Below are 16,661 nucleotides of genomic sequence, written 5' to 3'. Positions count from 1 at the left end.
TACTTGATGAGGATTGTAACCTCACAAATAGGGACATAGACAAAGCAGAGACATTTAATGCCTTCTTCACCTCAGAACACCAATGATGGGCCCTGGAACCCCCAGAGCCCCAAGTTGGAGGATCACACCTGTGTTAATGATACACTTCCAGCCAACCCCAACTTGTTTGGGATTTGCTGCTCCACACGGATGCATATAGCTCTGTGGGACCCGAAGGGATTCATCCCAGGGTACACAGAAGATGGCAGATGTCATTGTGAGACCTCTCTCAATTATTTTTTTAATAGTCTTGGGAATCTGGAGAGGCCCCAGTCCATGGGAAGTTTGCAAACATTGCGCTAAATTTTGAGAAATGCAAGGAAGAAGACCCTGGTAAATACTGACCTATCAGACACACTTCAGTGCCTGGTAAAACAATGGAGATTATTCCGGGAGTTACAGAAAAACACTTCAAAGACAATACAATCATTGTAGTGCAGTAAACCCAACATGGGCTTATGAGGGGAAAGTCCTGTTTAATTAACGCAATTTCCTTGTATGACAAGGTTACCCACCTAGTTGAGCACGGGAAGTCACAAAATGTAGTCTTTTGGATTTCAGCAAAGATTTCAGTCCTGTTTCTCACAATAGGATTCAGGACTAAATGTCTAGCATACAACGAGACAAGAAGGTAGTAAGATGGGTGAACAACTGGCCAACGAGTTGGGCTGAAAGGGTTGTAGTGCATGGGGCTACATCAGGCTGTCTGACAGGCACTAGTAGGGTTCCCCAGGGCTCCATTCTGGGGCCAGTTCTCTTCAGTGTTTTCATAAATGATTAGCATATAGTGATCAAATACATACTATCAAAGTTTGCAGGTGATATGGAATTAGGAGGAGGTCTTGACTTCCTCCAGGGTGGACAGGCCTTGCGAAGAGATCTTGACTAATTAGAGGCCTTGGCAATCACCAACAAATTGAAGTTTTCCAAGAACAAGTGGCAGGTTCTGTACCTGGGATGGAGCAAACCTGGTTGTACCTACAGAGAGGCTGGAGATCAGCCCCACAAAAAGGGATCTAGGGGTTCTGGTTGGTGGCAGGTTGAACATGAGCCAGAAGCGTGCCCTGGCAGACAAAAGGGCCAACTCTGTACCCTGGGGAACACCAGGCACAGCACTGCCAGCTGGGTGAGGGAAGGGATTGTCCTGCTCTGCCCTGTGCTGGTGCAACCTCACCTTGATCTATCTGCAGTTTGGGGTACCATGGTACACGAAGGACATAAAAGTATTAGGAGGGCTACAAAGATGGTGAAAGGTCTGGAGGGCAAGACACGTGAGGAGCAGCTGAGGCCCTTTGGTTTGCTCAGCCCTGAGCAGAGCAGGCTGAGGGGAGGCCTCATGGCGGCCTGCAGCTCCCTCACGAGGGGAGCGGAGGGGCAGGCGCTGAGCTCTGCTCTCTGGGGACAGCGAAAGGACCTGAGGGGATGGCATGGAGCTGGGACAGGGGAGGGTCAGGATGGGGGTTAGGGAAAGGGTCTGCACCCAGAGGGGGGTGGGGCACTGGGACAGGCTGCCCAGGGCAGTGGTCACGGCACCAAGCTGCTGGAGTTGAAGAAGCCTTTGGACAATGCTCTCAGACCCATAGACTGAGTTTTGGGTGGTCCCGGCTGGATCTAGGATGATCCTTGTGGGTCCCTTCCAACTCAGGATATTCTATGATTGTATGGTTCTATCAAGAACATACACAGCTGCAAATCTGACCAAGATGCAAGAAACACACCTGGTCAGCCACACCCATTGATGGGTTAGCAAGGAACTGCAGGCAAAACAGAACCTTACATATGCTGAAGGATGCAAGGATCTGGGATATCGGAGGGGTGTTGGAGTATTCATGCACAGAGAGTAAGGTTCCTGTTTCCTTTTACCTCAGAAACAGCCATATTGCTTTTCAGTAGCAAAGCTATCCCCATAAGGAATGAAATTAGGTCAACAGATCATCATCAGCTACTAAATTTTCTCAGCTCCAATTATATATTTGCAGCTGTGATAAATCTCCCTGTTTAAAATCACATCATCTGCAATACAGCCAAACACACACACATGGATGTACTCACCTGACCTGACACTACAGAACTGTGATGTCTTTTTGTTTCGTGTCTGCACAAGTTTAATTAAAGATGCATGTTTTTAACTTTATGATGGATAATGACGATAAGCAGCTGGACTGATCTCTCACTTCCTGCCTTCTATCTGACTCTTCTCATGCTAATCACTGATTGCCATGGAAATCACTAAGCACACTTTCAATTACTTCACCTTTTCCAATCAGATGGACCTAGCAGAGATTAATACTTGTGTTTGAACACGTATATTTAGGAGAACAAAAGCAAGACTTTTGAAACCTCATGGATTCTGCAGCTAAAAATCTTTGCTATCTACCTTGTCCTTTGTGACATAAGCCACCAGGAAAGGTTATTTTAGTCAAAGAAATACTGATACTGCAGAGCATGTCAGAGCTGAGATAGCATACATGCAAAAGAAATAAAAGAAAAGGTGTCCCACATTAAAAAATGTCTTTCCCTTGTGAATGCTCCACTTTAGATGATGAAAAACACTTACCCTCAAAAGGTTGTCTTCTTCCCTTAGACACTTCTTGACACATCATTTCCATTTCCTTTCTTACTTTTACTTCTCTACCACATACTGCAGAAAATAAGTCCTTCAGATGTTTTGTTACAAACAAAGCTGTGAATCATGGCTTGCTTTTTAAAAGTGTATGAAATCCAGACTGTAGGGGAACAGCCAGGTGCTCCATACCTTTGAGAAAACAGACAATACCACCACTGTTTTCTGACACAAATCAAGTGAGTTCTAAAGGGTTCTGTATGCTTATGAGTAGCTGGGTAGCATTTACATTTATTACAATTGGAAAATCGTGGAAGATTTGAAGCCCTACATCAGAGAATAACAACAACAAATATTATAGAGTGCAAGTAAAAGAGATGATGATGCAAACACATTACATTTTTCAATTCTTTTCACATGTCAGTAATTCATTCCTTGCACATGCATCTGATGAACACAGTATCAGGATTACGAGACAACCCACGAAACATCTAAGTAAATTTAACAATTTTGGGACATTGAATTCCAGTCATGCCCTCTAAAAAATGTAAAATATACAGTTGTCTAACCATATTTAAAGAATCTTTCACATAAGCTGTTATATTGAAATAACCTAATAGCCATGTCATAGATTAAAAAAATAAAATAGAGAGAGGAGAAAAAAAGAAAAAAAAAAGTAAACCCCACAACATTCTGGTAATAATAATGAATTTACACAGCATGAATGTCACTTATTTGGATAATAGCCTGAAATGAAAGCTATTTAGAGAGCTATTGATTGCCCTGATACACAAAGAATGAAAACAAATTTACAGCAGCATTAACTGAAGTCTATGAAAGACATTTTAACACAAAGACAATTTTGATATGAAAAAATACCATTTTTTGATAAATGAAAGCTTAAAGCTATACAAAAGTAGCATGCTATCTGAGGAGCATAACTGCAGATCTAAAAACTGATACCATCTTAATGCACATATATGTACATCATTAGAAAGTTTACAAAAATAATGAGTGTACCCTCAAGCACCTTTTCAACCAGATCAGATTAGGGGTCATCCGCGTTCTCTTCATCAGGTAGTTGCATAAAATTTGTGCAGCAAATTTTACGTTCTAAAGGCAATCAACTGGGATCAAAGTAATGCAGCTCTATATTACACCTATCTTGAATCTGAAAGAAGCAAAGTGTATTTTTTGATCGTAAAAAGGCAGATACCTAGTTTCAAGATTTTAAGCTCTCTGAAATATATTCCATTCAATTATAAAAGCATTTAAAAAGGGGAAGCACTTCACTAAACAGCATGCTGAAACTTGAAGATGTTGTTACAGTGACATGAACTTCATTCAGCTGCCCAGGTTCTTGGACTCTAAACAGTTTAGCCAGATGTCTACTGTCAAAATCAACTTTCTTAACACGTATTACTACTGTGCATCATCCTTTCATAAACTAGGCTCAAACAAAATATGTAAGAATGCAACTGAAAAAGCCTTACTCATTGATGCTCAAATAGACAATAAATTAAATCTGCTGACATCACATAAATTCATGGAAGATGGTGTGATTCCTGTTAAAAGAAGCTTATCATCAAAAAGAGATAAGCAATATGTAGGAAGGGTATCTGTTAACAATGATATTCTACTCCAGGGTAAATACACTGTCACAGAAAACAGAGGTTTTAGGAGATGAAAACTTTATTTAAAAACTGCCAACATGTAACAAAAACAATTTTACACTATTTTCCATTTTCTACAGAAATACAATAACTTACAGCTGTGCTTAGTACATTCTATCACTAATACATATAAAAACAAGTCTGCTGATAAATAAGTGAAAAAAAAATCCATTTATCACCATCACCACTAAAATTGTACCTGTAAATTTTGGAAGACATCTGCATAGAATGGTTAGGGCTCTAGGGAAGTTCTTTTTTTTTAAAATATATTTTGTACTACTAGAATATGTAAAAATAGAATTAACATGCAATAGAAAATATTCAAGATAAACAAGGTAAAACTCAAGTGTGCACAACTGGAAAGCGATGTTAGGATGTCCTCCTATGTTTCTAAGTAGACACCAGAGATCTGAACATTTTATATGGCAAAATTTCAACTTCCCTTTACAGCAAAGCTAGGTTTATAATGATGAAAATCTGTATCTGGCTAGGTTCCACTGGAGAAGGATTAAAAAGAGAAAAAGATCTAGTACTAGATAACAACAAATAATTCTAGAACATTTCAAATCAACATTGAGTAGATGCATTTTAAAAAGTAAAGTTGTTACCCAATTATAAGCATCTGTGAGATGACAGTGTGACAAACGTGCAGTTTACTGTTGCACCATGAACATGTACAGCAAGCTTTGAGAACAGTAAAACTTAAGCCTTTCACTATTTATTAAGACTTTCTCCCTTCAACGTTACACCAATTATTACGGGTCACCTAAAAGCTTACCATTTGTCCCTAAGAATTTTGCATACTCAGTCAACTGACCTATAGTACCTTGATATGCAGTACCTCCTAGAACTTGTTATGTGTTACCCCGTTAGCACACAGGTACAAAGTACGAGACTTTTCTCAATCACAAAAACAAAAAAGTTTTCCTAGCTCTTGATACTTGGGTAGTACCCATATTAGTCTCTAGCTGCCCTTTTAAACCAGTAGCACTCCAGAACCTGAACAGTTTTTCCTCAACCACAGCACTAATGAATATACATTACCCTAACAACTGTTATTCGTGAGGTCATGAATATGACCATCTGAAATCACTTACAACCCATCACACAAAGCCACCATGCAATGACTGATGCCCTCTCTGCAGCATGGCCTGATTCTTTCCCAGTGAATTCAAGAGGGAATTTTGTCACTTGCTTTAACAGAAGTAAAAATGATCTCTTCTACCTCGTAACCAATGACTGGATGCACAGGAACAGCACAAAGCTGTGCCAGGGGAGGATCAGTCTGGACACAAGGAAAAATTTCTTTACCGCAAGGGTGGTGAAACACTGAAACAGGCTTCCTGGAGAGGTGGCTGATTCTCCCATAGCGTTCAAGAGGCATTTGGACAATGCCCTCATTAATGTACTCTAACTTTTGGTTAGCCCTGAAGTGCTTGGGCAGCTGGACTTGGTGATCTTTGCAGGTCCCTCCTAACTGAACTGCTCTGTTCTGTTCTGTTCTAAAATTAAGCACGCAGACTGGTAGCAAACTGCCACATCCTGCAAATTGTTTCTGTGAAAAGACTCTGTAGGTTTTATTACTTGCTCATACTAAGCCTTCTGATCTAATGAAACCCCAAATTAAGTGAACCAAAATTATACATATCTGCTCAGGGCTTCCTATAAACCCCTTCTGCCTTCCCACCCCAGCAATAAGATAACCTGAAAGAAACATGTATGAGCAGAAAATGCCCCTGCAGTAAATTTTGAATTAAAAATGACAAGCAGTATTTTCAATAATGCCTTGTGATTTCAGGTGCTCATTTTAGAACATTCGGAGTGAATAGTATTGTCTAGGAGAAAAGAGTAAAGGTGATAGCATTTTGCAAAAAATAAAAATAAAAGCCCTGTAAGAGAGAGATTTTAAATCCAGTAGTTCAAAACCAGAAGGCATTCAAAATGATGAGTAACTTAAAAAAAAGTCACATCAAAAATTCTTTTTTTTTTTTATCATACGGACAATACGAGAAAACACTGAAAGTAACGTACCAAAAGAACCATTTGATGTCTGTAATTCAAATATCAATTTCAGTTGCCAGCCTGTGTCTCACATCCTCTTTCTAGTCTCCTCTGATGCTGAAGTAGTTCATCAAAAATGTGCCTTTTTCCTTCTGGGGCACTCTTGTAAGCTATCTGGCAAGTAGGACACCAACTGAACACCCACCCCCCAGTCCTGCCAGTCTGCAGAACCTTGCCAGTTCTTTCACTGTCTCAAACACGAGCTATAAGCACTTGTAACAATGATTTGGTCTGTGGATGCACACAGACCAAGATCATGAAAGGAAAGAAGATGAAGACACAGAGGGGAAGAAAGAGATCTTGCTGCTTTCAGAAAACCTTGACACTGGCAATTATCTCTCTAGACCAGAGACCATGGAAGACAGGTCTTCCATGGAAGAGTTCTACCCACAGATCATCAGCATTACATAAAAATAGTCCTATGTGGGAGATTTTGCATTTTTTTTTTTTTTTTTTTTTTACAGGATGTTACATGAACACGGCTCTGCTGCCATTCATCCACCTGTACATATACATATGCTTACTGTGGGAGAATAAATATCAATAATTTGTTCACATATCTCTACTAATGAAAAAAAATAATCCCTGAAAAAAATTCATTTTATAACTAAGCAAGACCAGTGAAAAATGAACTTAATGCTTTATAATCATTATCCTGTAGAACACTGTTCATTTATTGGATCACTTTCCAGTGTTTTACTGTTCTCTTATTCTTTCTGCTACAAAACTTAATATTTATCTAATTTATCAACATTGGAAATCAAAAAATTACAATGGTCACAAATGTGCATCTGAGAATTTTTTATAGAAAAATATTGCAAAATAGTGTTTAAAAACAACTGTTTGTCCTAATATGAAAGCTGTGAGAATTAAATACTTTTTCACATATCTTGATAAAATAAACATTTTGCCCTTTGTAGAATAGTATTTTGATGGACATGAGAGTGCTACAAAATTAGTGTTTAATGGCATACTTAAATATCATAGTGCTATCACTATCGTGAATCCTAACGCTACTTAAAACCATTTAAGACATCCACTATTTTTTATTACATGAAGTTAAACAATACATTCCCAAGCACGTTTTACAAGATAGCTACCCAGTTTTAAATGTCGACACTTCAAAAAAGAACTGGAACAAAAGGGAATTAACATAGTAGGTATAAACATATTTTGTCTTATAAAAAAAAAAAACAAACACCAAACACAAGTTTTGGTACCTTGAATCATTTATGTGACTTTTCAACAGGTAAGAACGTAATCTATACTCTGCTTAAAACAAACAAGAACAACAACACATACCGAACTTATCTATTCATTCTACACAGCCATTTGTTCAGGGAATCCTAATGTATTAGTGACATACCAGTTCCAAAAGGAACATACAGGAATGCCTCATCCAAGAAAATCTCTTTGTTTCACCACAATTTTATTCTAATCAGAACACGTCCTGTGAACAAAATACACGCCTCCCTTTTGCTGTGGGCTCTTCCCCGCCTCCACCTATATAGAAGGATTAGCAGCAGGTTTGAGATGGTGCAGGAAAAGATGCTTAATAAACTAGACTTCAGGTAAGAGTTCTGCTCTTCAGGATAGAATCACAGAATCATTTAGGTTGGAAGATCACCTAGTCCAACCTTTGGGTATTTACATCATCAATAAACATATGCCAGCCATCAACAACTGAAAGCATTGTTAATTCTAATATTGTCTCCTAACGAGTTTAAAAATAAAAATAAAAAAATCTGAGATACGTAGCATGCCAACACAGATACAGAGTAAGAAGCTCACCATCATTACAGCTATGCCCACGTGAGATACTCAGCTGTACACTGAATAGCCTACTGAATTGTACTAGGGAACTTAGAGAAGAAACACAGCAACTCCCAGGAGCTTCCTGCAAGACTATACCAGTAATTTAAGATAGATAATTTAAGAATAAAAATATGATGTAGATGAGATGGTAAGGTACAGTATTAGTGTGTGGGTAGATATAAAACACTACACTAGACAAAAAATGTTAAAAGCCAGCTACTACATGTTTAGCATTTAGGTTTTATTTTTAAATCAATAATTATAAACTGTAAAAATGTACCCTAATTCACTATGACTATGCCCTGAGAAGTAACATTACACACTAAGTAAAAGCCACTAGAAAGTGTCAGGTTTATACTTGAAAAGCATAAACTGTCTACAAGAAATTTCTTGGAAGCACACATTTCCTCCATATATTATTATATATATATTTTTTTTAGCAATACGTCGCTTTTTCAGAGGAAAAGATTAATGAAAGTTTATGTTAATTCTAGTTTTCCCAAATTTAACTACTACCTGAAGCATCTACCACCACATATATATGTATATATTTTTCCTTCATCACCCCTCCCCACACACCCTTAAACTGTTCTGGGGAAACTAGATGGCTTCATAGATAAAGCTTTTCACCTCTAAAAGAGGATTTAGGTCTGGCATGAGGTTTCTGAAAAAACTGAGCCTGATGAACTCCCCTTAAGGACATTAATCAGAGCACTTTTTGGGAGGTAGACAGAGTTATCTAAACATGAAATGAGGCCACCTCACCAATGCTTTGCTACATTCTTCTTTTGCTGGTTGGAAGAATAGACAAGTTGTTCTGAAGGAAACATACCTCTGAACACATGGCAAAAAAGAAGGAAAATTTTCTTAGACAGGGACACTGACCTTCCTTTGAAACTAACTTGAGTGTTAAGTGCATTTGAGAATAGCTGATTTATCCTCTCTTATATCTAACATTAAAATATAGCAAGTTCCAATTGTAAAGAACTCTTATCCCCAAATGAATACAAGACAAACATACATTTAAAAGCCACATCTACATTTCATTTCACTGCTTGATTTCCATAATTGCTCTAGAACATACAACCCAACAGTCGTGGTTTTTTTTTTGTCCCTACACTAGAGTGCAAAGGTTCACTTCCTACTGAGTACAAACAAAATCTAAGGATCATTACTCCCTCACTGAAGGCAAAACAAAGCAAAAAGCTTTGTCCAAAAATTCAGTCCATCAAATCTCTGAAGACTCACTGCTTAAATTATTCTGTGGTAGTCACATTTTGTTCATTGTATTATATGTTATTCTGAAAAAGTATGCTTGCCAAGTCTGGCTAGACTGACAAGCTTCTCCAAGAACCTTTGTTTCTGCTCATCAATATTAGACAATACTGCTTAAAAATTAATTATCTACTTAGTAAAAAATTTAATCCTATCCATAAAGACTAGCTACATATTCTAGTGAAGTAGGACTAGCACAAAACTAGAAATGCTAGAAATTTTGATTGTAGAACAGATTCTAAGCTTTCTTATCATATTATTACTTTGCTTATTTGTCTTAAAATAAGATCTATATAAGTTAATTAAACTGTGTAAACTATTTACTTTTCCCCATATTTAAATGACACAAGGATTTGATTGTATAAAGAATGTAAGAAGTCAACAAAACACTAATATGCAGGTTTAACTAGATTAACAAATATTAATCAGAGCAGCTATAGTGGTGTGCTCCAACATTAACATTATACAGGTTTATTGTAGCTATTTTTAATGCTGCACATGTTGCTCCAGTGACTGTAACACACAAGATACCAAATGCCAGTGAAATAATAGTTAATGTATGTAGCAGCAGCAAATTCAACCCATTAAAACCGTGATTCCTTCCATTCTAACTTCTGCAGTTTCAAATTACATTTGTTCCTCAAAACCCTTTATTTCTAGCACAAATACATTTCTACAAGGATTAATCCAGTGAACAAAAAGAACGTGCATCAATGCAAGTGACCTACTACAGTGGAAGGTAATTTCAGTAAAGATGCTGAATTCTATATGAAGATGTTTAAAGATGTACAAGGTTTGATTTTGTAGCTGAGGGAACTTACAGAGAGTTAGAGCCTTGTATTCTGCAGTTTCTGTTGGACAGTTTCTCCATGAAATAGAGAAGATTGATATTAAAATGCTCTGACCTCTGAAATACAAAGAGACTAAAATGCCTGAAGTATCTTTACACAGTAACCTCTATCCATGTTAACTGCCAATGCCCTGGAGCTACTTTTCTTGCTGCAAGTCATACCCAAATGGGACTCTGAACTAATATTGAATGGCAAAATAAGTGTGTACCAAAGATCATAGTTCCAGAACATCGTACCATTGTGAATTTAATACAATTTGCTGGAAGTATCTCTCCATTCATTTCATGTAAGAGGCTTCAAGATACTGACAACAAGAAATAATTTAGTTATCTATTTTATTCGTCCCTATAAATTACATTGTTACAGTGAAAAAAAAATTAAAGCCTTTTTTATTTTTGTCAGCTTACTGTTTACGTGTCTTTCCAGATGGAAAACATGACTTGTTTCAATCAAATTCATTTCCATTGTTTACTTTTCTATGTGGCAGTCTATTCTGAAAACATTTCTAAAAGCAGCAATTCTCATTGGATTAAAAAAAAAAAAAAAGGGAATTTTTCTATCAGGTATAGGCTTTAAAAATTCACTCTTTGGATTCATTCTACAGTCACCAGTGTCCTGTGCAAGTAATAAAAATATCAGCACCATCTCTTATCAGAGCTCTCAGAACATCTTCCAAGCACAAAAGCACAATGAAACTCTATTCAGCTATGTAGGACCAAATCTTGTCTTCATACAAGCATGCATAACTCCTGCTGACAAAAATAGGAACTGCACTCATGCATTTGAGGGCAGTTGTTTGATCTTAAGTGTTTATGTCAGGAAGATTGTCAAATTCAATAGCACAGTACAACCATGATTTAGCTCCAAGAAAGCCAAGTAAGACTCCAGATTACAGTCTGGAAGAAATATCCTATGGGTTTCAAGTCAGGGTCTGGCGTAAATCTTGCAAGTTCCTCTAAAAGCCTCAATCACTCCAGTGCAAGAAGGGAGCATTTCTTCCCTCCCACAATTTAAGAAACATTTCCTATCCTGCTCCCACTTCTCAGTCTTCTGTCTGCTTCTGTTCTTCTTATGAGGAGGTAATTTTTGCAAAGGTAAACAAAGAAAACACAACTAAGTTACTGTCTAACTAACAAAGGACCACAAATAAGGTCCTTAATAGACTGCCAGCTGATGTCACACTTACCAGGTTCCTACTAGTCGTTAATGGGATATCTGTAATCAAGCTGACCCAGGCTACTGCACGTGATTAGTGTATCTTTCATACACAAAACACATCACATCTTCTGGGATGGGTGTAACTTGCTAGAGTTGGGTTGACTCTAGTTTGTACCTGAACGTACCAATTTTGCAGTGGTCACACAGAAAACATCTTATGACCAAATAATCCTCTCAAGCCATTCCCACACCTCTTCCACACATCGGCTACATTATTCTGTAACTAAAACCATCAACCAAGATGGCATCTCAGATCACATCAAAACAAACTGCCATGTAATATCTCCCTACCTTTACAGAAAAAGGTATAGATGCTCACAGAGACAAAGCTTTGCCATGCAGATCCTCAAGCCTAAGTCAGACGTATCTAGGTACTACAAACAGAAAAGCACATACTCAGAAATGTCTCTGCTACTTTGTGGCTGAAATGGATTATGAACATCCTCTATAAGACCAGAGGAGGTCAATTTTCATTCTGAAATGCATGGGTAACCTCTATCCACCAAATTATTTAGGACTGTTTGAATTCCACAACTCAAGTACCACTTTTTTCTTTTCAGGTTATAACTTTTTTGAGCAGGCTACCTGTCTTTCAGTCCCTTGTTCTTGCTCTCTCTCTCTGCCCAACAGAGACAGCAGCTTGAAACCTACTGTAGGCAGGAGGCACTTTGGGCAGGAGAAATATACAGCAATTTTGGCGAAGACTCTAGCTTGAAAATCTAATCCCCTCAGACAATGTTCTCTGTTTGGAACAGAGACAATGTTGCCATTGTACAAACCTCTACAGTTGTACAATATTTCTCCCCTTAAAAATCCCTTATATAGACAACTCCTAAAGAAACAACAAAACAAACCATTCATGTTTAATTCCACCAGAACAGAAATGTATATCAAATCCCCTTAAAATTTATAGTTATGTAAACAGAGGTCCTATGGTTGGAGAAGTGCAACGAAAGAGGGTTCCAAAGAAAAAAAAAAAAGAACAATAAAAAAAAAACAGAAACAAAACAAACCACAGAAGCCCTGCAGAAGAACAAGAAGTGAAGAGACAGCTGTCTCTTCCAGCTGTCTTCTCCTTTTTTTTTTTTTTTTTTTTGAATTGTATAGTCTCAACAACCAGTCAGCAGAAATACTTTTTAGTCCACCATCTTCTGGATTTGTGTGGTGTTGGTTAACTACAAGTTACCACTTTGTGACTTGGCGGGCTGATATTCTGTAGTGTACGTAATACATTCAGAAATGTTTATCAAGTGTCATTAATTATGGATTGTTGAGGTAAAATAAATAAATAAATACAAAGTAGGATATGAAGGTAAATAAGTCTGCTCTATGAAAAATATTTCCAAATATAGCTCAGACTGTAAGTGTGTGTGTGCTTGTGATGCATCTGCTTTTCAGAATTCCAATTTCATATACTTTCTTGTCAAACTCATGTGACAACTAATAGGGGAAAAAAGTTACAATAATAAAAGGTATGACTCCAACACCATTACTTCCTCAAGGAAGAAACACTGCAGTCTGGTGTTCTGCTAAGGGTAGCTAATACAAATGTAATAGCCCTCACTAAATATAGTCTGAATCCAATACATTTTTAGCACGATCCAGTATAGTAAAGAGGAAAAACCTGGAAACAGGTTAAGCTGGTACCGACAAATCCTCCTATTCTTTTTCCAGACACTCTGTTTCAAAAACGTACTTTTTTTTTTTGTTTTCTTAAAAGCCACATGATTCAGAGTCCACCTTAATGCAGAAGTTAAAACATAAGACAATGGCATGGTAGGAAGCTGGCACACAGATAGAAAAAGAGTGACTTCTTAAAAGGTTAAAGAATGACAAACTGTATTTGCTTAGTAAAAAGGTATGCCAGTTCTTAATAAATAAAGTGACAAACTTCTACTCTGAGTATCAATTTTAGGACTGACCATTAAGAGAGTGAGAAACACATGGTTAGCTAACATTTGCAATGAAGACATGCGTTTGTGTCTGAAAAGAGAATATTGCACTAAAAGAACAACCCTGAAGGCTTCAAACACTTCCTTCACTGACCTAAAAAAGTAACTAGCCATTTCCTATAAGCAGTAGCAAACCTGGCTTGGTCCGCATCTCTGCAAGTTGATAAAACTTTATCAATGAACCGGTATTCTGTTTCTGGCCCAAAAGAGTCCTGCAAAGGAGCACGCTTCAGCCGTTTTTTTTCTTGAGTATAACCTTGTTTGCAGATGGATTCACTCAAACCATCAACATCCATAGCTTGTGCCGTGTGACGTGTAGCAGGACAGGGGTGTGAATTATGAAAAGCTTCATCACTGCTGTCCACGGATGACACAACCGCACTCAGAAGAGGAAGTCTGTTGCCTAGGTGGTGCTGAAGGTAGAACACACGCCTTCTTCAGAGGAAAAGAAAGAAAAAAGGAAAAAAAAAGTCATACACTGAAAACAACACGCTCTTGCTCTTTATTTGCGTTATTTGCCACCCCACCACATTTTTCCACAAACACGCAGGACAGCTGCTTATTGAAAGCAGAAAGATTGTGATAACCTCAAGCTGAATGACTGTAAAGGAGCCATTGTACTTTGCTATGCCTATCTCAGTAATAAAATTTGCATTACCACACAGCAAGTCATTCCTCATGCACCGTCAAAGAACATGTAAAGTTCACCTCTTTCCCTTGCAAATAGGTGTCACTGCACAAAATCTGCTGTCACGGTCAGACTGTACAAAACAAGTTCACCCGAGGCATGGTGCATTAGGTTACTTTATGCAGGGATGAAGATAAAGAGCACAGACAATGGAAAGGGACACATGCCTGTGTTGTAGCTGTGCCAAAGTTGAACAAAAAGACAGCTTCTGTATCTCCAGAATTATTTTAATCTAGGAACTTCACAGACATCATGCTTCATGTACGGATTCTCATATCTTGTCTGATCTCACTGTTACAGAGCCTAACTCTTTATCAAACTGTAGAAATTTCCATTTCTAGGAACTGGAAGTCCCCAGCACAGCCTCTCTGTTCAGCCTAGAGAAGACTTTTTGAAGAAAACAGCAGAAATTTAACTACAGAAAGCAACTGATGTATACATATATTTGCATGTATGTAACAGCTGGTCTCCCTCAAACCCCACAAATGATCTTCTGTGATTACTAAACAGAAGGAATACAATCCCGTAAACATCTGATCTTGTATTTTAATAAGGGATTTTGTACTTAGGAAGGGTATCAGATCAACTCATACAGCATATATATCTTCAGTTCTCATTACTGTAACAGCACACATACAAATAGTGGTGTTTTGCCACTGTGCTTTCCAAGTGAGCCAGGCCTGCCAGGTAACACAGTGCAGATAAAAACTAAAATCATATATATTCATTCATTTTGCTTAGCATATTAAAAAAAAAGTCTCAGTGTCACTTTGGCAAACCTGCTCTTACCTTGTTAGGCATATACATGCAGCTAGCAAAGCAGACGGTTTCTGTAGATGATCCTTCAGCCTATCTATTGCTACATCTTTTGCCCTTTATGCATTTTGTGTGCAATAAGACCAATTAATAGCATCTTGCATCTCTTACACAAACTATACAGACAGGCAGCGCTTAAGCCAACAAGAAATTTAACCCAATAAAATTTTCCATTCAAGAGCTCTGATTATTCTCCTGAATGTTTTCCAAAGGCTCAAGACATGGTAGCTTAGAAATCTTCCATTGAGTAGTACCTTTTAAAATCAGAAAAACTACTTGTCTGGAAATATCAGGCAAAGAACAATCCAACAATCAGAAAGACACTCTTTTGACAAAGTCCTCTTACCTATGACACCACAAGGTTTCATGCCCTGGGTAAGCGTCGATCAGATCAGTGCAGAGATCCAACTCTTCCTCTAAATAGTGGGGGACATCCACGCTCTGCTCCTCCGCACAGGCAGCTTCTGCCCCTTCACCTTCTTCCTCCTTTTGAAGACTAGGGTTTTGCTCATTTACCATTTGATTTCGTACCAGTGTATTATCATCATTCACAGTCCTGCTTATCAAGGATTTGAGTAAGAACTGGCGATAATGAAATCCGCTGTGGTCTGAGACATGCATGGATACCCAATATTTAGTGGAAGCAAGTTCATCAAGGAGAATCTGAAACAAAAAGCAGCAACAGTCATAAACCAGTATAAAAGAGGAATTTACCACTATTGCTTCTGTGTTGAGGGCAACCCTCTCTTCTAGTGCTTTCATAGATTATGTCAGTGTGGTTTACGAACAAACACAGAAAAATGTGTTTAGTTTAAGAACAAACACATAAAAATGTTTAGTTTAAGAACAAACACAGAAAAATGAAAATAACCATAAGAACCTTTTCCATTGTGTGCTGACAGGTATTCCCCTAAAGAAATTATACTTATTCCAAACTCTGAAAAGGTAGGTGTCACAGCAATCCACAGGATCAGGAAAACAAAGAAACAAACAACAACAAAACACTTATGACAAGAAATAAGTAGTTCTTAAAACCTCAAAATGGCTAGGAATAAATACTAGGTAGAGGGTACATCAAACTACATTGATGTTATTCATTAGAATCATTTTAATTTTTGCCTAGTAAATGATGGGTATTTGAGATTAAAAAAGGAAAAAAGATTCAAAGTACACTTCAATTTTTCAAAACAGAATGCTGATCAGTAACATACTCTAAATCTTAGGGCTTACGGAATAGAAGACTATTTGTCTATAATTGAGATGCTTGACTTAACAGCTAATTGGTGAAGTCACAGAAAGGCTTTCAAAAGAACTTAAATTAATGATTGCAATTGTTCATATAACATAGCTGACACCTAAGAATTTTAATTTGTGGACTTTTTTTCATTTCTAGGTAGGTGAGTTTGGCTACTGGACAAAGCTTCTTTCACTTTATTTCCTTTTATTAGAAGAAATGTCTACGGCCATGCATTGCTCCCTCTCTGGAATTTAAACTCTCAAAGAACTATAAAGCTGTACCTTTTTCATTTATTTCTGAAGAACTGTATAAAACCTTACTGGTTTTAGAGCCTTAAACCCTCTTTCTAAGATACTTCCCCCATTTGAAAGGGCTGACTGATGCAAAGCAAGTTGCATAGGCACAAGTCTGTCTTTTTCCTCATGCAGCACAAGAGGCACAGCCTCCCAGAAATAAAACAAAAGATATACACA

At 37.7% G+C, this 16,661-nt stretch overlaps 1 protein-coding gene across 2 annotated transcripts in view; it reads right to left on the bottom strand.

Moving 5' to 3' along the window:
- Nucleotides 1-4,276: 4,276 nt before the first annotated feature.
- Nucleotides 4,277-16,661, bottom strand: part of PTAR1 (protein prenyltransferase alpha subunit repeat containing 1) — a 35,485-nt gene continuing 23,100 nt past the window's right edge. For both annotated transcript variants that reach the window (XM_068666481.1, XM_068666482.1), the window contains exons 6-7: nucleotides 15,298-15,614; nucleotides 4,277-13,882 (exon numbers count right to left, since the gene is read on the bottom strand). In XM_068666481.1, the coding sequence (XP_068522582.1) occupies nucleotides 13,534-13,882; nucleotides 15,298-15,614 (666 nt within the window). In that variant the 3' untranslated portion in view covers nucleotides 4,277-13,533. The remainder of the gene's footprint in view (nucleotides 13,883-15,297; nucleotides 15,615-16,661) is intronic.

Source organism: Anas acuta, chromosome Z, assembly GCF_963932015.1.
Source record: "Anas acuta chromosome Z, bAnaAcu1.1, whole genome shotgun sequence".
Taxonomy (NCBI): Eukaryota; Metazoa; Chordata; class Aves; order Anseriformes; family Anatidae; genus Anas; species Anas acuta.
Note: the sequence above shows the minus strand (reverse complement) of the source record. Positions and strands in the feature narration are given on the sequence as shown.